The sequence below is a fragment of the Pollachius pollachius genome (genome assembly GCF_949987615.1).
Source record: "Pollachius pollachius genome assembly, chromosome: 18".
In the NCBI taxonomy this organism is placed as follows: domain Eukaryota; kingdom Metazoa; phylum Chordata; class Actinopteri; order Gadiformes; family Gadidae; genus Pollachius; species Pollachius pollachius.
In genome coordinates this window covers 14,055,940-14,080,939 of record NC_136951.1, presented here as the reverse complement: position 1 = coordinate 14,080,939, position 25,000 = coordinate 14,055,940, and the positions used below count along the sequence as shown (strand labels likewise).

Genomic DNA, 25,000 nt, shown 5'->3' with positions numbered 1-25,000 from the left:
GTAAGTAGTACCACTTTGTTGGATAATTCAACTGTTAAATGACATCAGTAATTGTCATCGTTGTGTTATTGTAGTTATCCTGATGATTTTTTTTTACAGCAGCAGGATATTGCTTTCAGGAGTTGTTTTCATGTTTTGCATGATAATGTGCAATGGTCAAAAAGCAAGCCAATTTTTGACTCTTTTTCTTACCTAGTCCTAATCGTTTAAGACACTTATGTTAAAACGTCCGGGGATTCAGTCGCTTGGCACATCCCTACACTCCACTTTTACATCATACATGCATTTTATATATTCCTGTCCAGGTTGTGTGAGGATTTACAGACAGGAAGCAGCAGTAACACAAACCTTAACCGCATACACAATCACCTTCTCACCAATCACCACCAAAATGCCATTTCCTTATTTAAATTGTTAATAAAATGAAACATTTGAAAAGAACCTTCTGTTCACACTTATGCTAGCGTCCGCAAACACTAGCAGGTCAGAGCGGGCGAGAGAGAGAGAGAGAGAGAGAGAGAGAGAGAGAGAGAGAGTCTGTTGTCGGCTCTGTCCGTCAAAATCACAGCAGATGACAAGCCCGGTTGCCCTGGCAACGGCTGGTCGGATCACAGGCAGAGAGAGATTTTTGGAACTCGGCACATATTAGTCTTTGTACACGGCTGACACTTCTGACAGGTAGTATTTACCTGTCGCCAAGGCAAAACACACACACACACACACCAACGAGTACACACAAACAGCTTTTGGGGAGATGGGAGTAAGGAGAGGAGGACACGAGGGGGGAGGAGATAAGAAGGTAAAGATGGAGAGAAGATAATGTGAGGGGAGGAGACAAGGAGAGAGGATGAGAGAGCAGAGAACACAGGAGAATAACATACCATGATAGACTTCATGTCCCCCCTCCACCCCTCTCTCTCCTGGTACTCCCCTCTCCCTCCCTCTCTCTCTCCGTCTCTTTCCATCACATGCTGACCATGTCTCACCTCTCAGTCCCCCTTCTCCCCCCTCCCCCCTCCCCTCTGGGAGCGGCTGAGCCAACCAATTAGAGCGCCCCAAAGTGCTCAGGTGATGGAGGCTCTCATGAGGCTGTGGTGCCTTTTACTGTTCAGACTGGGCCCTTTTACTGGTCAGCACTGGTGCCTTTTACTGGTCAGCACTGGTGCCTTTTACTGGTCAGACTGGTGCCTTTTACTGGTCAGGACTGGTGTCTATTACTGGTCAGGACTATGGTGCCTTTTACTGGTCAGGACTGGTGCCTTTTACTGGTCAGGACTGGTGCTTTTACTGGTCAGGACTGGTGCTTTTACTGGTCAGGGCGAGTGGTGAATGACTGGCATGGTGACTGTCTAGGTGACCGGCCGACTGACTGACTGACTGACTGACTGACTGACTGACTGACTGACTGACTGACTGACTAAGTGAATGACTAATTGCCTGTTTGGCCGACTGGCTGACCACGCCAAGGTGGATGTGGCTGAGGTTCATGCCCAGGCTTCCCCGTTCATGTTTGTGTTTTCGTCCTTAGACGCTGGACTCTCCTTCCTTCCCTGGTTCTCCATCGCTCCGTTCCTCTGAGCCATCTGAACAGCCTCACCGAGGTCATACGTGCAGACAGACAGACGGACAGCTCCTGATGAGAGGGTGGAAGGACGGGGAGGGAGGCGAGAGAGGAGGAGGAGTCGCCCGAGGGAACAGGGAGGAGGAGGTGTTGGAGGAGGAGGAGGCGCGTGAGTAAGGAGACGTGGGAGATGAACGCAAAGTTCACGCGGCATGACACGAGCGTTGCTCGGCAACCCTTCGGTATGTTGGATCACAACCCTTCATCTATGTTCACCACGTCGAGAACGCTGTCATACGGACGCCGGGAAGAGTTCGGGCGCCGCGGGGAAACATGAGTCACTCGTGTCTGAGATCCTGTTTGTGTGTTGAATAATTAACTTAAATTACATGCAAGTTAATTAAGTTAATTAACCGTACACTGAATTAGTCATCCCATTGCGTGTGGCGTTGACATATAGTTAAACCGCAGCAATCAATGCATTCAAATGCAACTTACTAGCATAGCATTTGCTAGCCTAGCATGTCATAGCCTAGCATGTTATAGCCTGGTATGTGATAGCCTAGCATGTGATAGCCTAGCGTGTTAGCCTAGTGTGTGCTTGCCTAGCGTGTGCTAGCCTAGCGTGTGATAGCTTAGCATGTGAGAGAGCTTTGTATGTACGTAGCCTCGACGCAGACCGACGCAACATAATGTAAGCAGGTGTTTGTTGGAGAAGATAAACAAGGAAAACTTGTATGGATTTGAGGTCAGAAATACAACGGGTGATGGCTTTATGGAATCATAACTCACGCTCGGTAACAGCTAGTCGATGGAGCTAATGAAGGAAATACAGAAGGCTAATTGATAGCTTCCGAAATAACAACAAGATCCCGGAAGACCTTAAAGTGAGCGTTTTTTGCCATACGAATCGATCAATCAAAATGATCAGCAATATTTATTCCATACGCAATATGCCGATTAACGCAATAAGCCGACATTTCCTGCTAGAAGATAACCCTCACACACACACAAACACACACCTTATACCAGAAACACACACACACAGACTCAATGATACACACACACAGACTCAATGGCGCACACACACACACACACACACACACACACACACACAGACTCAATGACACACATACACACACACAGACTCAATGACACACACACACACACACACACACACACACACAGCAGGCAACAACTTCTGAATGTCAAAACTCTGAAGTGTCTTCATATACATCAACACACACACACATTACACCATAATAACACACACACACACACACAATCATCACACCCTATACACACAGCCCCCCTCCCCCCCCCCCCCCGTACTGCCTCCACTCCCACACACTCCAACACACATCCACGCACACAGTCAATCAATGGCTCTCACCTCTGACGGTTGCTTAGCAACAGCACACATCCAAATATTGTTTACAAAGCCCCGAGCAGGGGGGGGGGGGGGGGGGGTTGGTGGTCTCTGAGGGGGGACTCGATGACCCCCCCCCGTGCCGGTGCGCGTGGTTAAGTGGTTGAGCTCACATGACGGCGTTGACTCCAGACAGCTGCTGGAACGTCTGCAGACCGCAGCCGACCAGCAGAGCGCGACGCGTCGGGCCATAGGTCAGCATCCTCCACAGCACCGGGGCCTCTGGAACACACACACACACACACACACACACACACACACACACACACACATCAATATATACAAACACACACACACACACATTATTATATACAAACACACACACACACACACACACATTAATATATACAAACACACACACTCACACACACATTAATGTATACAAACACACACACACACATTAATATATACAAACACACACACACACACATTATTATACACACACACACACACACACACACACACATTAATATAGACACACATAGGTCAGCATCCTCCACAGCACAGGGCCCTCTGGAATACACACACAAACACAAACACACATAATAAACACACACACACATTAATAAACACACACACACACACACACATTTATATATACAAACACACACAAACAAACACACACACATTTATATATACAAACACACACACACAAACACACAGATATAAACACACACACACAAAGACATAAACACACACACAAACACACACGCGTGTGAACAAACATCGACAGAATACACAGAAGTACAAGCAAGGTGCAAAAGTAAAAACTGCAAATGGTATTACTCCAGTGTATGAAGCGACACACACTCGATGATTCTGAAGTGCATAGTGAACCAATGTGGGTCACCAGACAACTTTATCGTTCTGATTCATACGTTTCATCAAACGTTTCTCATTTATCGCCGTATCGCCCGGTTACTCGCAGCGTGGGAACATATTATTACGTTATTATTCCTAATAATTTTGTCCTCTTTTTTTTAAACGAGTTCAAATGCACAACCCTACGTAGCATAAAATCGCAGCGTTTTCATTGGCCGTCGGAAGCCGCTGAGTTGGGAGGAAGTGATGCGTATGACTGACAACATTTGCACGGTGTTAACCTGGTGAAATACAATTGGTTGTTCCCCGAGGAACACAACAGTGGCCTGTTATTCGATTAGCCAATAGGAAACCAGCCTGGCCTGAGCCACTGAGAGAATGGTGAAGATCTAATGAAAGCTAACAGAGATAAAGTGAAGGGCGCACACATGCGCACACATACCTTTTAGCACGCACGCACACACACACAAACACCAGGAATAGCTTTATTTCCACTATTAAGCTAATCAGTTGAGAGCTCCTCTGAGCTAGCAAGTCATCACCATCCAACCAGTCTGATGAACTCCCGCGGGAGGACGAGAGAGGATGGAGGGGAGAGAGAGAGAGAGATAGGGAAGATGGAGGGAAGGGGAGGAGAGAGATTGATAGAGATGAAGAGGTTGGCTATTTAGAGGGAAAAAGATAGAGAGGGTGAGCTAGAGAGAAAGAGAGAGAGAGAGAGAGAGAGAGAGATGGCTTGGCTATCAAACAACAGCCAATCACAGAACAAAGAGGCCTAATCAGGCGGGACAATGGGCCTGATGGACAGCTCCTCCTAACGAGAGAATGATTCCATCCAGCGAACAACGTGTCCATCAACCTCCCCTCCGTCTGTCATCCTTCATCCTGTGATACTGTTTCACTCTTCATCATTCAGCAGATGCTTTCGCCGAAGTGTCATTGCGGAGCAGGGAGTGGTGGGGGGAAGACATCGGGGATCGAACCCAGAACCTTTCTGCCGAGAGGAATACACAACCTTCTTCAGAGAGGCATACACAACAACTAGACAACATGCCCCTCACTCAGTGTTCATATTCTGTACACTACAAAGAATCGGAAAGTCTGAAAAAATTATCGAAAACATTCATTATTTTCTCTCATCCCCTCCTCCTCTCATCCCCTCACCCCCCTCCTCCCCTTATCCCCTCACCCCTTCCTCCCCTCACCCCCTATACCCCTCCTCATCCGCTCATCCTCTCACCCCCTCCTCCCTCACCCTCCCTACCTCCCCCCCCCCCCCCCATCATCCTGGCCTCAGGGACCGATGCTCCGCCCTCTCTGGGTAATGACCTCGGGCCGCTGACCGCGGCCCGGTCCGCTGTATGCCAATGAGGGGTAGTGGCTTTAATGGTTGCTAGGATACGCACCGGCGACAGGTGGACACAAACACAACAGCCAGAGCATTCTCCTCAGCACCTGAAGGCACACACGCACACACACACGCAGCCGCACGCACACACACACACACGCAGCCACACGCACACACACACACACGCAGCCACACGCACACACACGCAGCCGCACGCACACACACACACACGCAGCCACACGCACACACACACACACGCAGCCACACGCACACACACACGCAGCCGCACGCACACACACACACACGCAGCCACACGCACACACGCAGCCGCACACACACACACACACACACACGCAGCCACACGCACACACACACGCAGCCACACGCACACACGCAGCCACACGCACACAGGCAGCCGCACACACACACACACACGCAGCCACACGCACACACACACGCAGCCACACGCACACACACGTAGCCGCACACACACACACACACACACGCAGCCACACGCACACACACACAGCCGCACACACACACGCACACACGCAGCCACACGCAGTCACACGCACACACACAGTCGCACACACACACACACACACACAGCCACACGCACACACACACACGCACACACGCAGCCACATGTGGCCACACGCACACACTTGTCGATGGATGGATCGATGGGTGAATGGATGAATGGACAAATGGATCAATAAGTGAATGGATGGATGGATGGATAATGTGTGAATGGATGAATGGACGGATTGATGGGTAGAAGAATGGATGAATAGATGGATTGATAGGTGGATGGATGGATGTGTGGAAGGATGGATGGATGGATGGATGAATGAGTGAATGAAAGCTGGGATCCGGGGTCAGCCCATACATATTAAAGCCATTGTTTGACCATGGTCCGCCACGGTCCATCACCTTTACTGAAACCAGCAAAAGAAAGCATAATGTGTAAAGGGACGACAAAAATCAAATGCAAAAAACGCACCAATAAATTGGCTGCTACCATAGCAACAGTGCAGGCTACACACACACACACACACACACACACACACACACACACACACACACACACACACACACACATTATCAATTCTATTTCCAGTTTGCAACAAGAGGTTATTGTCTGCACCTTCAAACGAGTCTTCACACCAGAGCAAGGTTTCATTGCTTCACACTCCGTGAAACGTAATTATCACATCTTATAGAGAGTCAAAACCCCACGCTGGACCGGGGACAGAGAGGCAGAGAGGCAGAGAGGGAGGGAGAGAGAGAGAGAGAGAGAGAGAGAGAGAGAGAGAGAGAGAGAGATAGAGGGGGAGAGAGAGAGAGATAGAGGGGGAGAGAGGGACAGATAGAGGGGGAGAGAGGGACAGATAGAGGGAGAGAGGGAGAGAGAGGGAGAGAGAGAGAGAGAGAGAGAGAGAGAGAGAGAGAGAGGGGAGAGAGGGACAGATAGAGGGATAGAGGGAGAGAGGGGGAGAGAGGGGGAGGGAGAAAGGGGGAGAGAGAGAGAGAGAGTGTTAGGGGGGAAAGTGGGCGAGACAGAGAGCTGGAGAGCTCATCAAGAGATCTGTCATCACTCTCCTCCACTCAGCCCTCCTCTTCTCACTCCTCTCCCTGCCCCCCCTCCTGCCCCCTCTGGTTTCCTACATCTTCCCTTTCCTCCCCCTTTCCCCTCTATTGTCCCTCCCCCTCTTCCCTCCTCACCTTTCCTCCCTCCTCCATCATCTATCCCCGTAGATGATGTTAGATGATGGAGCTGCAGTCTATCCTATAGGCGAACAGCTCCAGGGATGAACATGAAATAAGATCTGATCTGAGGAGGAAACCAAACAGAGACAGAGAGCATTAGACCTGTTGGCCTGTTGTTGGCTTCTGTTAGACTGTTAGACTGACTGTTAGTCTCTGTTAGACTGTTAGACTGACTGTTAGTCTCTGTTAGACTGTTAGACTGAATGTTAGTCTCTGTTAGACTGTTAGACTGACTGTTAGTCTCTGTTAGACTGTTAGACTGAATGTTAGTCTCTGTTAGACTGTTAGACTGAATGTCAGACTCTGTTAGAGTGTTAGACTGACTTTTAGTCTCTGTTAGACTCTGTTAGACTCATGTATTAGAATATGTAAGACTGTTAGACTCATCTGTTAGACTCTGTTAGAATCGTCTGTTAAGATTCGTAACTACTTTTGTTTGGGCCGACTCGGCTCAGCCAATCAGCCGTCACTCTGCGACCCAGAACCTTCTGGAACAATCCGCCCGCCTGGTGAATTAGGCTGGCTTCGAGTAGTGCTGTACCCAATCATTTAGTCCACTATAACACAGCTCCCCTCCCCCCAAAGATGACCACTCTACCCCCCCTAGACCACAGCTAACGGACCAGCGCTGTAGCACTCAGAGACTCATTAAAAACATTGCTTTTAAATTCTCGTTTCTAAAAATATATCAATGGAAAAAGGGTCCCAATCTTTAGGGAAATTAATTTGTGTCGGGGCTGGATCCATTGTGTGGCGCCTGATTCACGGCGTTCCTGGTCTCCTTCTGTCTGTCTCCGTGTTCCCACCCCATCCCTGCTTTTGGGAAATATTTCATTTATTCATCAGAACTGAATTCACTGTGTGGAGCCTCATCTCTTCATCTCTGCAGTAATTATGTCTGCGAGGAGAATTCAAAGTCAAGGCCTCGACGCAGACCGCTTGATGTTCAAACAGAAATCGGTCTTTTAACCAAAAGGTTATTCGTAGAGAGAAACAACAAATAACGAGCTAACCTAACACAGTTCGCCCAACTACAACCAATGAATGAACTGATGGGAAACTTAAGCGTAACGAACGTCCTGACGACAAGGATCGTATGAGGTCTTCAACAGGCTGAACAAAAACAGATAAAAGGTCTGTCTCAGTGTGCGTTTAACTGACATCATATCTCACACAACCAGACCAGATTATAACGACACACACTCCACATCAGGAACGGCAGGGACTTATCTTAGATGTGCCCCAACACCTTAGGAAATGCCAACTCCCACCAGCCCAGCTCGCTCTAAGGGAACAGCTCCTCAAAGAAGCACATTCCCCCGGCCGGAGCCACATCCTCATCTTCACCGGCTTCCATCCCAAAATATCCACAGCACAACCTGCAAGCCGCCTGGAGTGAGATGGCCTAGACCGGCTCTTTTCACACCTGCGTCTGAAGTCATAGCAAGTGGCTCTGGATGAAAAGGTCTGATAAACGCCTGAATATTAAAATAAACCATCTCTATGAGGATGGAAACTGAACTGATGCAGGCCACAGCAGCAGGATTCAGTTAACACACAATCACCCATTCACCCTCTCTCTCTCTCTCTCTCTCTCTGGTGGAGGAGGAGGACGCAATCAGAGCTTATTGAGGCTAAGGCAGCTCGTTAAGGACGCTCCTCCCGTCGTTCAGGAGAACGACGGGAGGAGCGTTCAGGAGCGTTCAGGAGACATCAGAGAGCCGGCCAACCCGCTGGTTCAGCTGGGATCCGAGCACTACTAGATTAAATCATCGTGCTTTGGGTTGAGGAGTGTAGGACGGGAGGGAGGGGGGGGGGGGGGGCGCGTGTCATCCCCATGGTTACAACCCACGACAACCTTGTGATACTTTTTTAATACCTTTATTGTGTAACTGAACGTGTGAACGTTTTTAATAAGCGATGTTGCACATGAAATCCGCGACACACCGTAGTTATACTATAGGTGTCCGGGAAGCCTCACCCTCACTCGGAAGCAGACATCAAATCAACTGATATAAAGATCAGACGGAGCTTCACCATCCACACACACCGTAGCGTTACACTATAAGTCATACTATGAGTTTAGACATTGAGGCTCAGCATCAGGGTGGAAGCCCCAGTCCACTGCGGGACATAGAAGGCCCTCAGAAAGGCCCTTTGGCCTCAGGAATCGTCAGGAAAAGAACACTACCTGCGTCAGATAGCGTTTTGAGAGACGAGAGATGAGAGATAGATAGGATTTTTCTCCTGTTTTCGCTCAGTTAGGGTCTTCTCTTTCAGTAGCAGTGATAAAAGGTGGTCACTGTGTTGAGGATCAAATAAGACATATAACCACGTTGAAAACAATACAAATACGATTTTGGGTTCAACTTGGGTTCAAAGCGAGCACACAGAATCCATTGTTCTGAATCTTATTCTATGCATGAAATGTAGAATGTTCACAGCAACGTAAGCGTCTTATCTCCTGGTTTATTTGTTTAGTTTCTGTTTCTGGAGTTGGTCAGAAGCCTTTATCGGCCACTAATTAAACAGTTGGCAGAGCGACACTGTAAGACCACATCAATACACCACCGCTGAGTTCCTCCTCACAGCGAGCTGCCCCACATCATCCAGCGCTACCTCTGGGTTATTGACGGGCACTTCCACAGAGGTTACGCTGTGTGTCCTGAACACCAATCAAATGTCAGCGAGGGCAGGGCTTGTGCAGGAGGTCCACCAAACTCCAGACGGCTGTGGCCTGTACGGGGGGGCTTTACTTCACACACACGCTAGATAAGAACACACGCAACGTTTTGTTTCTGCGTGATGCTGAGCGTTGTGGACGCTTGTTTTCGACCAGCCGTCAGGCGGAGGGAGCTACAGTGTTTAGCACGCAGATTGATTTTGCATTGTTTATTGTTGTTTAGCTCACGGAGGGCGGTAGCTTTGTTTAGCGTTGTTTAGCCCGCCGGTCGCTTCCTTAGCACACCTCACCTCACAATGTTACCATCATCATCACCATCGCACCCCGAGGTGTGTGACAGGGGGGGAGGGGGGGGGACACACTGTTTCCATGGCAACCAACGTGCCACTAAGAGCTCTTTTATTTTCCCCCGTGAACACGTGCCCAAAGACATGCACACGCACACACACACACACACACACACACACACACACACACATGCCAACAGACATTTTGTGTAAAACGCACAAAAAGTCAACCACACCTGAGATACCTTTCATAGTAGGTGCTGTGGGTTCATGTTCAATATCGCAACAACAACAACAACAACAACAACAACAACAACAACAACAACACTCACACACCCTAGAGAACTGGACTGGAGAAATACAGACAGACAGACGGACGGACACAGAGACACTCAGATAGCCAAATGGAGAGCTGACAGATGCAAGGACAGACAGGCAGACAGACAGAAAGACAAACAGGAATACAAAGACACAGGCAGAAAAAAACGGACAAACAGACAAACAGAAAGACAAAACGGCAGACAAACAGGCAGACAAACAGCGACCGTCTGTTTGTCTGAGACAGCGAGGCGGTGGGGAGACCCGAACGGACTGACTAAATGACATCCATAAACGGTGACGGACAGAGACAGACAAACAGACGGAGACCCCCGCCCTGCCCCCCACCTCCTGCGGCCTCCTTCTCCTCCTCCTCGATGCTGCTCTTGATGCTGTCGAACTCCTCGTCGATGTTTTGGTTGCCGCGGATCTGGCTGAGGACCCGCCGGGCCTTCTGGGTAAGGCCGTGCTGCAGCAGCCAGCGCGGCGACTCCGGCAGGAAGAGGAAGCCCACGAACTGGACCAGGGCGGGCACCGCGGAGAGACCCAGCATGTACCTGGAGGAGGGAGGGGAGGGGGGGAGAGGGGAGGAGAGGGGAGGAGACGGGGGGAGAGGAGGGGAGGGAGGGGAGAGGGGAGGAGAGGGGAGAGGAGAGGGGGGGAGAGGGGAGAGGAGAGGGGAGGAGACGGGGGGAGAGGAGGGGAGTGGGTGGAGGGGGAGAGGAGAGATGAGAGGAGAGGGAGGAGGGGAGAGGGGAGGGGGAGAGAGAGATAGGAGAGGGGAGAGGGGGGAGGGGGGAGAATACAGGGCAGAGAGAGAGAAGAGGTGGAGGCAGAGGAGGGTGGAGGGAGAGGGAGTGGAGGGAGAGGAGGATGAGGTGGAGGCAGAGTGAGGGAGGAGGGAGGTGCGAGGAGAGATGGAGGGGGCGAGGGAGTAGGGAGAGGGAGGAAGGGTTAAAAGAGGAGCAGAGTGACAGAGTAAAGGACGTCTCCGTGCCGCTGCTATAAAACATCTTAAGCCAGAAGAATGGCTCCTTATCTCGCATTAATCCCAGCCAATAAGAGCCTGCCAGTGGAGGCCCTGAGAATAGCGAGGCCATGCCATGTACGATACATTTGCGATGAGCTTCATACACAAGAATAGTTGTTGTTCTCCGCCCGTAAAGGTTGGAAACCAATGATCTGAAACCGGCACTGCTCCGTGTGAAATCGATCAGCAGTCAGAGGGGGAGAAATGATCCACGTAAAGAAATAAAACACACTGCTGTCTCACAGAGAGACAGAGAGAGAGGTAACGAGAGACGGACGGTGAGAGATAGAGACTGGCAGAGACAGAGCGATAGAGAGACAGAGAGACTGGCAGAGAGAGGGAGAGACGGACAGAGAGAGAGAGAGAAAGACAGGGAGTCAGACAGAGAAAGACAGACAAACAGGCAGGCAGAGAGACAGACAGGCATAGAGAGAGACAGAGACAGACAGACAGAGAGAGAAATCAGATAAGAAATGTTAAGGAGTGTTCCATGAAAGAGAAGAGGAAGGGAGGAGAGGGGAGAGATGTTTAAAACATGTTTCTGCAAATGTTAGCTAAAGATTTCATGCGTGAGATGACATTTAGAAGAAAGACAGGAAGTGAGGGTACTTCCAAATTCTAGGAATCAGCAGACAACATAAGGGCTGACCGACACACACACACACACCCACCCACACACACACACACACACACACACCCCCACCCACACACACACACACACACACACACACACACACACACACACACACACATACATGAACACTGTGTGTGGTTATCTAATATACATCTAATATATATATATATATATATATATACACATACACTTGTAAATTTGGGTGAGTATTGGTAATGCATATGTTTGCTTGTGCACGTCTGTGCGTTTGTGTGTGTTTGTCTGTTAGTGTGCCTGTGTGTGTGTTTGTCTGTAGGTGTGCGTGTGTGTGTTTGTCTGTTGCTGTGCGTGTGTGTGTGCGTGCGCACGAGCGCGTGTGTGTGCATGCGTTTGTGCGTACGCGCGCGTGTGCGTGGGCGTCTCACCTCCAGCCGTCGTGCGGCAGGTAGCTGAAGGTGGCGTCGAAAAGGCTGGCGGTCAGCTGACCCGCGCTGATGAACAGCGTGTTGACCGTCACCAGCTGTCCCCGGAGCTGGGGGGGGGACGCCTCCGCGATGTACACCGGCACCGTCATCGACGCGATCCCTACCGTCGCACAACAAGTAACACAACACATCCAGTTACACCACACTGTCGGTAACGCAACGGTACACATTGCACCGCACTATCCCTACCGTCGGTAACACAACAGTACACCACACTATCGGTAACACACAACGTAACGCATTACACCACACTATCCCTACCGTCGGTAACACAACAGTACACCACACTATCAGTAACACACAACGTAACACATTACACCACACTGTCAGTTACACAACGTAACACATTACACCACACTATCCCTACCGTCAGTAACACAACGTTACACCACACTATCCCTGCCGTCAGTAACACAACATTACACCACACTATCAGTAATACACAATGTAACACATTGCACCACACTATCAATAACACACAACGTAACACATTACACCACACTGTCAGTAATATCTGTAATCTCAGTTTCAAGATTGACCTAGTAACATTTAGTGTGGAACTATCCAGGTGGAAAATGCCACGATCTCTAGAAAGCTGTAGCACATGTTGACAACCAGGAGTGGTCATTACTAAATGGTAAATGGTAAATGGACTGCATATATAGAGCGCTTTTCTTACCAGTGGCCACTCAAAGCGCTTTACAATACTGCCTCGCATTCACGCGTTCATGCACACGTTGACACACCAGCAACCGGCTCGTCGGGAGCTGTCAGGGGGAGGTGCCTTGCTCAGTGACACTTCGACACGCAAGCAACCTTCTGGGTACCAGCCAACCCGCTCTCACTCCTGAGCTACATACTGGGTCTGTCCTACTGGCTGTAGGAAACAGTGGTAAACTACGTTACTCTACGAACGGGAGCCCTACGCAGGGGGTTCATCACACACACTGCACGCTGTCTCTCGGATTTCCCTCGTCACACAACTAATCAAAGTTATTATTTTGAGAGCGAATTGCACTGCAATAGGACACATATTTCAGAGATGTAATTCTGGTGGTCCCCGTGTTAATTGCACCATTACCCTTGAGGGTTGCTTAGCACTCGTTATCCGCACTTCAGTGGTGTATGCATGCAGAACTTAATCACACACCTTCAAGGGGAATACTGCTCAAATATAACAAGCACAATACAACACATGACGAGGGAGACGGGAAAGTCATTGACGCTGCGCCTCACACACAATACACAACACAACTCATCATAACACAACTCATCAGAACAACACACAGGATAACACAACTCATTTTAACACAACACACAGTATAACAGGTAGGACAGTCACTACAGAGACAGGTCACTAAGGAGCAGGTAGGGGTTAGACATTAAATACAGATACAGGTCACTAAGGAGCAGGTAGGGGTTAGACAGTGAATACAGATACAGGTCACTAAGGAGCAGGTAGGGGTTAGACAGTGAATACAGAGACAGGTCACTAAGGAGCAGGTAGGGGTTAGACAGTGAATACAGATACAGCTCACTAAGGAGCAGGTAGGGGTTAGACAGTGAATACAGATACAGGTCACTAAGGAGCAGGTAGGGGTTAGACAGTGAATACAGAGACAGGTCACTAAGGAGCAGGTAGGGGTTTGACAGTGAATACAGAGACAGGTCACTAAGGAGCAGGTAGGGGTTAGACAGTGAATACAGAAACAGGTCACTAAGGAGCAGGTAGGGGTTAGACAGTGAATACAGAGACAGGTCACTAAGGAGCAGGTAGGGGTTAGACAGTGAATACAGAGACAGGTCACTAAGGAGCAGGTAGGGGTTAGACAGTGAATACAGATACAGGTCATTAAGGAGCAGGTAGGGGTTAGACAGCGAATACAGAGACAGGTCATTAAGGAGCAGGTAGGGGTTAGACAGTGAATAGAGTTTGTGAAGGAGCAGGTCTTAGCCACTAGAATCTAGCCGATAGAAGAGGGAAGATAGAGAGAGGAGTGTGTCCCGATAGACAGAGATGATAGCGACAACATCACTGTAAACACACAGTGTTGACTGACCGTATCCATGTTGTGTGTATTGTTGGTTTTGCACACAAACGCAGAGGTAAGTACCGATTTTATACAAGCGTGTATAATTCCATGTTACCAAATGCCAAGGTATACACACGCATGCACACACAATATAACCACATGCGGGCATATGTGTTTGTATATGAATGGCTGTGTGTGTGTGTGCATGGAAGTGCGTATGTGCCGGTGTGTTTGGGTGCTTTGTGCCGGTGTGTTTGCGTGCGTGTATATGCTGTGTTTGTGTACGGGTGCATGTGCGTGTGTGTGTGTGCATCAGTGCGTGTGTGTGTGCGTGTGTGTCTGCATGTGCATCTGTGTGTTTGTATGTTTGTATATGCTGTTTGCGTATGTGTGTGTGCATTTACGTGGTTGCATGTGCATGCGTGTGTGTGTGTGTGTGTGTGTCTGCAATCACGCATGTGTGTGTGTGTGTGTGTGTGTGTCTGTTTGTATATGCTGTATGTGTTTGTGTGAGTGCATATGCATGTGTGTGTGTGTGTGCATGCGTGCGTTATCCCAAGACTCTCTCCAAGCCGCTCCGTGAGACAGAGGACGGTTCCAGCTGCTTCCTGATCTGGGCTCTATTAATAGTCTCTCCCCCCCCCCCCCCCCCCCCCCCCAACACCACGTGGCTACCTGTTGCTATGGTTATGGCTCACCGGGAAAGCGGGGTCGACGCCTCTAAGCGTGCCCAGGCATGGTGGCAGCGCGGCGGGGAGACGGGTCGATACGGCTGGGACAGCGGCCACACCGGCCTCCCCTGTACCCTAGCTCGTGGCTACGTCCAGCCTCATATGGAGATGGAGTGGGTGGACCGCCGCCGTCGACGAGGTGGGCATAAGTGCATGAGTGGGTGAATGTGTGCATGACTGGGTGAACGAGTGTATGAATGGGTGAACGAGTGTATGAACGGGTGAACGGGTCTATGACTGGGTAAATGTGTGCATGAATGGATGAATGTGTGTATGAATGTGTGTATGAATGGGTGAACGTGTGTATGACTGGGTGAATGTGTATGAATGGGTGAATGTGTGTATGAATGGGTGAATGTTTACGAATGGGAGAAGCTGTTTATGACTGAGTGGAAGTGTATATGAATGGGTGAATGGCTGTATGAATGGGTGAATGCGTATATAAATGGGTGAATGTGTGTATGAATGGGTGAATGTTTGTTTGAATTGATGAACGTGTGTGTACGAATGGGAGCTCTTACAAGCCGTTTTGAAATTCTGCCCCTTCAGACATCACAAGTGGGCGTGTCCACCTAGATGTTTTCTTGAAAGATCAGTCTACCAGCCTACCCATAGGACTGTAGCAAACGTTGCTCATCTATCATCTACGCCCACTTGTGATGTCAGAAGACGGCGATTTTTCGAAACGGCTTGTAACGGCTAATCACACTCACACCTGGTGGTATAATATGGGACCTTTGAGTAAAACGAATCAAGGATATTCGCAAACTGTAGACAAAGTTCCTTTTAAACATCACTAATCCCTAATAGGTGTAAAAAGCGTGTTGCAAAGTCTATCTTAGCGAGACGAGGAGCGTCCTCAGGAGAAGGATGAATACGATGTGAAGGAATCTTCGCGCTGCTGCTAATTAGCGTTGAGAGTGCGGCTCTTGACTGTGTTTAGTCTCAGCAGGCTGGACAGATCCCAGCGCTAAGACATCTCTCCAGGAACGGAGAGAGAGAGGGAGGAGCGAGGGGGACAGGGAGAGAGGGAGAGCGGAATAGACGAGTGGAGAAGGTACTGCTGCTGATTTCACAGATGTGCTCTTCCATTACGGGCGTGATGGCTGAGGGGGGCAGGGTTTGTGGGAGCTTTCCATTGATTGGCTGGGCACTAAAGGGATTGACAGGTCGCTTGTATCTGACCTCAGATGACCCCAGGTTACATCTCTTCAGAAAACGGCGTCCTTAGTTCTGGCGGAACACTATAGTTATGTGACCCCTATCAGCTGACGGCGTCCAATCAAAAGCAGGTACACGGATAGGTGGTCGATTTAAGACCTTCCATCTCAGTCTGCGAGGTTAAGTGTGCTGGGCAGAACTCTGCCCACCACCACCACCACCAGTCTCCATCACCACCAACAGCCTCCACCACAAGCCTCCACCACCACCACCAGCTTCCACTAAGTGCGTACTTTAAGTGCCAGGATGTAGAACATACAATAAGTGTGTAAGAGGGGTGTGTGTGTGTGTGTGGGGGGGAACATATGTATCTGCCTCCCCTGATGTTCAAACTGATGTCCAGCAGACCTGGGGCCAATCAAAACCGTCGATACGAAGCAATGACTGCACAGAGAAGTCCCCTGTGGGAGCGTCTTTGAGGCATTTTCAAAAACATGCCGGACGGCTGGTGCTGATTGCCGACAAGCGTATCCAATCGCGACCAGAGGCATTCTGGTCAGTGCCTTTGAGAATCCAAAATGAACCGAGAGGTTCTCAACAAATTCGCATTCACAAACCGGTCCGGTGATGTCAAGCTTAAGCCCAGCGTGTCACGGCGAAAGGTCGGCTCTTTGGGAAATTGGAGCGGGCGCCTGCTGCCATGTTAATACGGCTAGGCTAAGCGAAGCAGGAAACAAGCCGGCCTCGTTAGTATCGCTGCTCACTAATTGGGAGCGGAGCACTGTTTTGGTCCCAATTATCAGAGTCAGAATCGTACGCAGCGCTATTCCTCTCGAAGGTCAGCCCGGAAGGAGAAATATTAACCGAGAGAAGACGAGTTGGACATCATTAATGGTTCCCGCCCTTCCACAGGGGGGGGGGGGGGGGGGGGGGGGGTTGTCACTGTGATGAATAGAGAATAATTGCTGTTATTCTTACAGGAGGAAGTGGAGTATCACGTGGAAGTACGATTTTGCATTTCACAATGTATATCAGTTCCGCCTTTGCATTTTTAACACCGTTGCACGATCTATTTCTAATAAACAAGTTTTGATTGTTCCGTCGTTTTCCACACTATCTTCAGGCACTGCTTTTGTTTTTTAATCAGGCAGACCGCTTGACTCCTTGCGTTTTCATCCTTGCTAACGAAGGGAGTTTTTTCTTGTCCTCTGGGGGGCTAGGGTCAGGGAGGTGTCATAAATATATGGCCTGTTAAGCCCTTTGAGACTGTACTTGTGAATAAGGGCTAGAAAAATACAATTGAATTGAATTTTATTCCAGGTGTTTCATCGTGAGACAGCCGGGGAGCGTCGGTTAGCTATAGGAACACAAACATCAGCATGGTCACACACGCTAGGGCCAAGCCAACACATTCAGCTATCATATAAATACAAGAGAGAGAGGGAGAGAGAGAGAGAGAGAGAGAGAGAGAGAGAGAGAGAGAGAGAGAGAGAGAGAGAGAGAGAGAGAGAGAGGATTGTAAATTGAAGTAGACAAGGGGGTGGTCCACCAACGGAAGGAAGTGGAATAAATAACTTAAATGTCAGCCTCCAACATTAAACTAATTTAAGTTTTGCGTCACAAGGACCACATATATAGAGCTTTTCTCTGTATTCTTTAATATTTTATTTCCAATGACGTAGCAAAGAAAATACATCGATATTCGATTGCAATTACTGACAAATTATTATTATGATTTTGTTGTCTAGAAACTTTACCTGCGTGTCAGCGTCAGGACGGCCAGACGTTAGGATAGGCCGAACGTTAAAGGAGGACTTTCAATAGGCTATATATAATATATTATTATTATTATTATTATTATTATTATTATTATAAAATATCTAATAAATCAAATAAAAAAATATTGAATCTCTAATCATCGTTTCAGAGAGGCGTGGTGCTGTGAGTTCAACACGTGTGTAGTTAAGTAACAACACTTAGCTCAACACAACACCGAACAGTACGACCTGTTGATCGACCACCTGTCCTTACCGAGCCCGACTCCCACGATGAGTCTCCCAGCCAGGAGCGCCTCCTTGTTCGGCGCGGCGCTCAGCACCACGCCGCCGAGGGTGGATGAGAAGCTGGCCAGCAGGATGCAGACCCGGCGACCGAGCAGCCCGTTCAGCACGCCGCCCAGCAGGGCGGCCAGGGCCGCCGCCGCCACGGTGCCAGACACCAGCAGCTCCTGCCACCCGGCAGAGAGGCTCATCTGCCGCTTGAGGAGCAGCATGGCCCCGGGGATCACCCCTGCGTCGTAGCCGAACAGGAAGCCGCCGAGAGCCGAGAACACGGCCAGCACGTACACGAACCCCGGCGTGACATCCTGCTGGAACTGCTTCCGCGCCGCCCGCTCCAAATCCCCGGTGGTGGCGGCAGTGGAGTTGGAGTTGGAGGACTGGGCGGCGGAGGTGGAGGACTGGGAGGTGGAGGTGGAGGACTGGGCGGCGGAGGTGGAGGACTGGGAGGTGGAGGACTGGGCGACGGAGGTGGAGGGCTGGGCGGCCGTGCTGCTGACCGCCGAGGCGGGCTGGGTGTTGATGCCGGCGGCGGCGGACGGGGCTCGGATCAGGCTCCGCTCCCCGCCGTCCGGGACCTTCCGCCGGCGGTCGCCCATCAGGCCGCCCAGACTGCGGAGGCTGTAGGCGCCTCCCGCCCGGCGCGACATGGGGAGGGGGACCGCGGAGTCACCAGGTCCTGGAAGTCGCTTATTTAAAAAATAAATCACACTCACACGCACACACAAACAAACACAAAACTATTTCCCAAAGAGTTGGGGTCTGGTGATGACAACACTCCCAGCTCCTCTCCCTCTGCGATCCGATTCACTTTTTTTGGTATTTATTTGGGCTCCTCCAGACGCTGAGACGGAAGTGGAAACAAGTAGTAGTTGGTCAGCGTTGTTATAAACCGTGGACCACAGTCCCTCTGTGGAGAGGAGCTGATGGAGGATGAGCCGAAGATGAGAGAAGATGGGAGGAGGCTGAGGAGGTGCGAGGGGGAGGAGCGTAGTGGAGCGTCACCGTGACGTCAGGCAGGAGTATGATGGTCTCTGTTGTGAGTCGAGGTTCGCTTCACACATGGTCACAGGTCATGTTTAGGATGGGTAAACATGTCAACAGTATTGACATCTATTGCGTCAACACTTGCATAACTCTTCACTAATTAGAGATGTGAGAGTTTTTTGGATTGCTATTAAGGACGACGACGATCCAAAATGACAGAGACACAATTCAATTTGACACGATGCATGACATTTAAGTCACGATCACTACATTCTTTGAGGTCCTTCATGCGACTAAAGTGCAGGCCTATTATTAACTGAAGGTTCATGCAATCAAAGACATCATAACTACGACTCAAACATCTATGAAATACACCTCTATGAAATATGAACATGAATCAAACGGAGCATTGAAAGAGAAACAAGGCATACAATGATTAAGAATTCGTAGCCCAGTGATTAGTTCCTCCTAAGCTAGGCCTGGTCTCCGGCCAAAGGGACTGAGAAGACTTCTGGAATAGAACCAGACCAGATGGAAACCAGGCCCATCATCATAATCATCACAGTCGAAGGACCTTCTGTAGACCACGTTCCTAAACGGGTGCAGATTTACATTTATATTTTATATTTAATTACATTTCTATTTGTCAGAAGAAAGAGAAGCAATATATCTCTGTCGGTACAGTAAGGATGTTCATATAACCAAGTGTCAAGCACTTACAATTGCAAGGTTAACCCATTCCAGTAAACAACAAAGATATCTAGGATAAGATGCTCCACAATGCTAAGTGTGCAGATGTGACGCTGGTTTGATTCGTGAGCCGGTACGGTCAACTGGCTGGGAATGGAGCGATTAAGGACAATTGGTATGTCACTTAAGTCCTCTGAAATAATACACCTGTCCATCACCACGGGTCAAGGGTTTGACTGTTTTGTCCACACGCAGAAATAAATATACTTTTATGTTTGGCCTTATTGTTGAACTACAACACAAGTATCTTGTGTTTCCATAAAGTGGATGTAATAAGTGAATAGAGTTGACCTAATCGATTTGGACCATAAGCATATTTCTTCAATCAATGCGACCTATGATGATGAATGTGTTTGTGGTGCAAGTCTGCCCTCTAGCGGCCATTTTAGAAACCACTGTGTGTGTGTGTGTGCGTGTGCGTGTGTGTGTGTGCGTGTGTGTGTGGTTGTGTGTGTGTGCGCGCGCGCGCGTGTGAAGCAATGTGTTACCTTTTGTTAACGGCTATAAAGGAAGTTGTTTGGAACACAAAAGATAATCTATGAATAAAGGACGGGACTCGACCCCATGATGGCATCACAGGACAACACTGATGAGGATGTTAGATAACAGGGAGGTGATTGCAGTAGTTTGTCAAATCTTGTCGCGAGGAAACGCCTCAGTCTACAAGAAAGAATAACTATTTAAGGATTTAGTTATTTTGCTTTCATTTCGAAATTAAAAATATATTTTGATCTCATCTGATATTGATGGGAGAAATATGGTTAGATTAAAATTATCACGTTGCGCTACTTTGATATCATTAAGGAACAAAGAATCTTCCACTATCTAGAATTTGGTTTTATTTTCTCACCTGTATATTCCTCTGGCGGGCACACACACACTGTTCAACATGAAATATAAATAAATAAATAAATATATATATATATATATATATACGTACATACTATAAATAATAGAAATGAACTATAAACCTTAAAATATAAAGCAGGAGAGAAGTACAGACGTGTGGTTGAACTCCCCCGAGGTGAGGGTGGGGAGAGGAGAGAGGGGAGAGGTGATGAACTGAGAGAAGGAGAGAGGGGATAGGTGATAGGTGATGAACTGAGAGAAGGAGAGAGGAGAGAGGGGATAGGGGATGAACTGAGAGAAGGAGAGAGGAGAGAGGGGAGAGGTGATGAACTGAGAGAAGGAGAGAGAAGAGAGGGGATAGGTGATGAACTGAGAGAAGGAGAGAGGGGAGAGGTGATGAACTGAGAGAAGGAGAGAGGGGATAGGGGAGAGGTGATGAACTGAGAGAAGGAGAGAGAAGAGAGGGGAGAGGTGATGAACTGAGAGAAGGAGAGAGGAGATAGGGGATGAACTGAGAGAAGGGGAGAGGGGATAGGTGATGAACTGAGAGAGGGAAAGAGGAGAGAGGGGATAGGTGATGAACTGAGAGAAGGAGAGAGGAGAGAGGGGATAGGGGATGAACTGAGAGAAGGAGAGAGGGGATAGGGGATGAACTGAGAGAAGGGGAGAGGGGATAGGGGATGAACTGAGAGAGGGAGGGGCGGAGAGAGGGGGAGAGAGAGGAGAGACATGAGAGAGACCGATTTTTGATCTGATCAAGAGGGACAGAGAGAACGGGAGAGGGTGTGAAAGTGATCCAGATAAGAGAGAGACCGAGAGAGAGAGAAGGGAGACAATGACCAACCGGAAGGGAGAGAGGGAGAGAGAGAGAGTCAGAGGGGTGCAAGGGGGACAAACACACACACACACACACACACACACACACACACACACACACACACACACACACATACAGATAGAGCTGGAGACAAAGAGAGAGTTCTGCTCAGACCGGGCCAGACCCAGGCCATTGTTGCAGTCTATGAATGGAACAGGAAGACTTTGAGGCTGTGCGGACCGGCCGGCGGGCCGGGAGGGGGTGGGGGGGGGGGGGGGGGGGTCGAGTCCTGGGAGAACCAGCGGGGGGAAGCCCTGGTGTTTGTTGTTCCTTCAGGGAGGGATGGACGGAACCTGCTTCTGATGTTCAGACCGGGAGGAGGAGGAGGAGGAGGAGGAGGAGGAGGAGAGGGTGTACAATCAGGAGTGTAGTGAGTGAGTGAGTGGCCGAGTGAGTGAGTGTGTGAGAGAGAGAGAGACAGAGAAAGGGGGGTGTTATTGTGTTTACTGATCATCACAGAAACCCTAGAGGGGGGGGGGAGATAAGAGTCTGAACAAAGTCCTAACCTGATTCTCCTGCACACACACACACCAGCACACACACACCAACACACACACCAGCACACACACACCAACACACACACCAGGACACACACACCAGCTCAAACACCAAGAAACACTCTCACCATCCTCTCACAGTGCGAGAAGGTAAGAAATCTCTCCTCATCATCGCTCCTCGTTCTCTAAGACGCTTTACTCCTAAAACTCTTTCTTTAAAAACTCTGCTACTCTCCAGCACTCTGCATGACAAATTATTCATTTCAATGCTCCTTTTTGTCGTATCTTATACTTGAGCCTTCTAATGCTATGTATTTTATTCTTTAATGCTGTATACTTTTAACTTCTGATTTACTTTTTAAGTTCTGCAATTATTTATTTGGTTTTAGCGGTGCATACTTTCTTTTTTCTTTCTACATCTGTAGGTATAGTACGATGCAGTATCTGTTGTACACACTATGTTGTGTTATGTTGTGTTGTATGACTGATCAGTTTGTGCTTTATTTTGACCGTGTCTTCATAAAAACCTGTTGGCTAAAATATCTATCAAATCTCGGTAAACAAAAGCAGCATGGAACTGGAAAACATACTTATTATGCAACAAATTGTACTGCTAGTTTACTGCTAGTTATGCAGAGTAAAATTACATGGTTACATTTTGTCTTAGTTAAGTATACATAGAGGACAGTTATATAAGTGACATACTCTGTGATGTTGTTATACTTCCATAGGAGAGTTATATAAGTTACATACTCTGTGATGTTGGTAATACATGTAGTGAGGTCAAGAGTTACATATGTTTTGTGTCAGGTAAAACAATACAATCTCCTACAAATACCTCAATAAGTACCTCAATGATATACTTAAAGACAATACAGTACATTTGTATCAAGTATTGAGTGAAAATGAAAGAATAAAAGCTCTGATTTATTATTTTCCAACCCCTTACTCTACATACGTACTTTATTACTCATTAATTGAGTGGACGCCCTCATCCAAAGTGAGCTCCGGTGATTTGGTTGCATGTCGTTAGGAACCGCTGTGTGTTGGGCATCTTAAGGTCCAACAGGTAGACCGCAGACACAATGGGATCAAACCCACAACCTTTTGAACCCACTCACCTCGTTGCAGGTCCTGCTCCGCCACACCTCCCGTTTCCTGTCTCCTAGGGGCCATTTCCTGTTAGGGCATCATGAGTGTGGACACCAAGCCACGGCGAAAGGCCTGCTGCTCCAAGCTCAAGGTCAGTACGGCCCCCAGACCCGTCCTCCAGACCCCCTCAGGCCCTCATGTAGACCAGTGGACTCGGCCTCTGGCTCAGGAACCGGGCTCTGGCTCAGGACCCGGTCTCAGGTCGGGACCCGGTCTCAGGTCGGGACCCGGTCTCAGACTTGGGACCCGGTCTCAGGTCGGGACCCGGTCTCAGACTTGGGACCCGGTCTCAGGTCGGGACCCGGTCTCAGACTTGGGACCCGGTCTCAGGTCGGGACCCGGTCTCAGACTTGGGACCCAGTCTTGGGTTGGGACCCTGTCTCTGGCTCATGACCCGGTCTCTGGCTAAGGACCAGGTCTCAGGCTCTCCGGTTCAGGACCCGGTCTCTGGTTCAGAACTGGTCTCAGGCTCAGAACCCTGCATGGGTAGCTGGTATGCAAGGTTGGGTCAGGGGGGGAAGTCGCTGGGTCATTAAGAGCTGACGGTATGGAATGACATGGCAGCCGCTCACAGCCGCTCGCTCTTTGCAACGTTTTACATCCCAATTAATGGTTAATGATTACTGTTTGGACCTCAGATAGGGGGCTCATCATTAAGCCTCTTTGAGATGATGATCAGTAGAATACAAACACAAGTTTTGAGAGGATGAAGGACGTCTAGGGAAGGAAAGGAGTTCTGTTCCGAAGCCTGTCTGCGGAGCGGTTAACTTGTTTGGGTATATAGAGAGAACTGGGCTGAGTCTCAAAGGACATCTCAAGATAATGTTTAACATCAGCGGCTGATAACATCTTCCCCTTTCTCCCATAAATATCAGAAAGGCACGGGCTAACTGATTTATGGTGTGGGGCTGAGGGGCAGTTAAGGGAAGCGTGGTGTTAGCTGGGAATCCCTGACGACTTCTCTGTCTACTGAATGGAGAATCAGACCCTGGATCAGACCCTGTATTAGACCCTGAATCAGACCCTGAATCAGACCCTGAATCAGACCTGGATCAGACCTGGATCAGACCTGGATCAGACCCTGAATCAGTCCCTGAATCAGACCCTGAATCAGACTTGGATCAGACCCTGAATCAGACCCTGAATCAGTTCCTGGATCAGACCCTGAATAAGTCCCTGGATCAGACCCTGAATCAGACCCTGAATCAGACCCTGAATCAGTCCCTGGATCAGACCCTGAATCAGTCCCTGGATCAGACCCTGAATCAGACCTGAATCAAACTCTGAATCAGACCCTGAATCAGTCCCTGGATCAGACCCTGAATCAGACCTGAATCAGACCCTGAATCAGACCTGAATTAGACCCTGAATCAGTCCCTGGATCAGACCCTGAATCAGACCTGAATCAGTCCCTGGATCAGACCCTGAATCAGACCCTGAATCAGTCCCTGAATCAGACCTGAATTAGACCCTGGACTAGACATGAATCTGTGGTTTTCTCATAGGAAACGCTGTTCAAGACAAGTCATGACATACAGTATATACTAAAAAATATATAAT

At 49.0% G+C, this 25,000-nt stretch overlaps 2 protein-coding genes across 2 annotated transcripts in view; one reads left to right on the top strand and one right to left on the bottom strand.

Moving 5' to 3' along the window:
• Positions 1 to 18,978, bottom strand: part of LOC307089692 (proton myo-inositol cotransporter-like) — a gene marked incomplete at both ends in the record, with an annotated part of 33,838 nt that extends 14,860 nt beyond the window's left edge. Inside the window, 4 exons of the mRNA XM_079756096.1 lie at positions 3,104 to 3,212; positions 10,567 to 10,775; positions 12,287 to 12,446; positions 18,303 to 18,978. Coding sequence (XP_079612222.1) covers positions 3,104 to 3,212; positions 10,567 to 10,775; positions 12,287 to 12,446; positions 18,303 to 18,978 — 1,154 coding nt within the window. The remainder of the gene's footprint in view (positions 1 to 3,103; positions 3,213 to 10,566; positions 10,776 to 12,286; positions 12,447 to 18,302) is intronic.
• Positions 18,979 to 23,480: 4,502 nt separating this feature from the next.
• slco1d1 (solute carrier organic anion transporter family, member 1D1) overlaps positions 23,481 to 25,000 on the top strand; it is a gene marked incomplete at both ends in the record, with an annotated part of 12,371 nt that continues 10,851 nt past the window's right edge. Inside the window, one exon of the mRNA XM_079755500.1 lies at positions 23,481 to 23,531. Within this exon, the coding sequence (XP_079611626.1) occupies positions 23,481 to 23,531 (51 nt within the window). The remainder of the gene's footprint in view (positions 23,532 to 25,000) is intronic.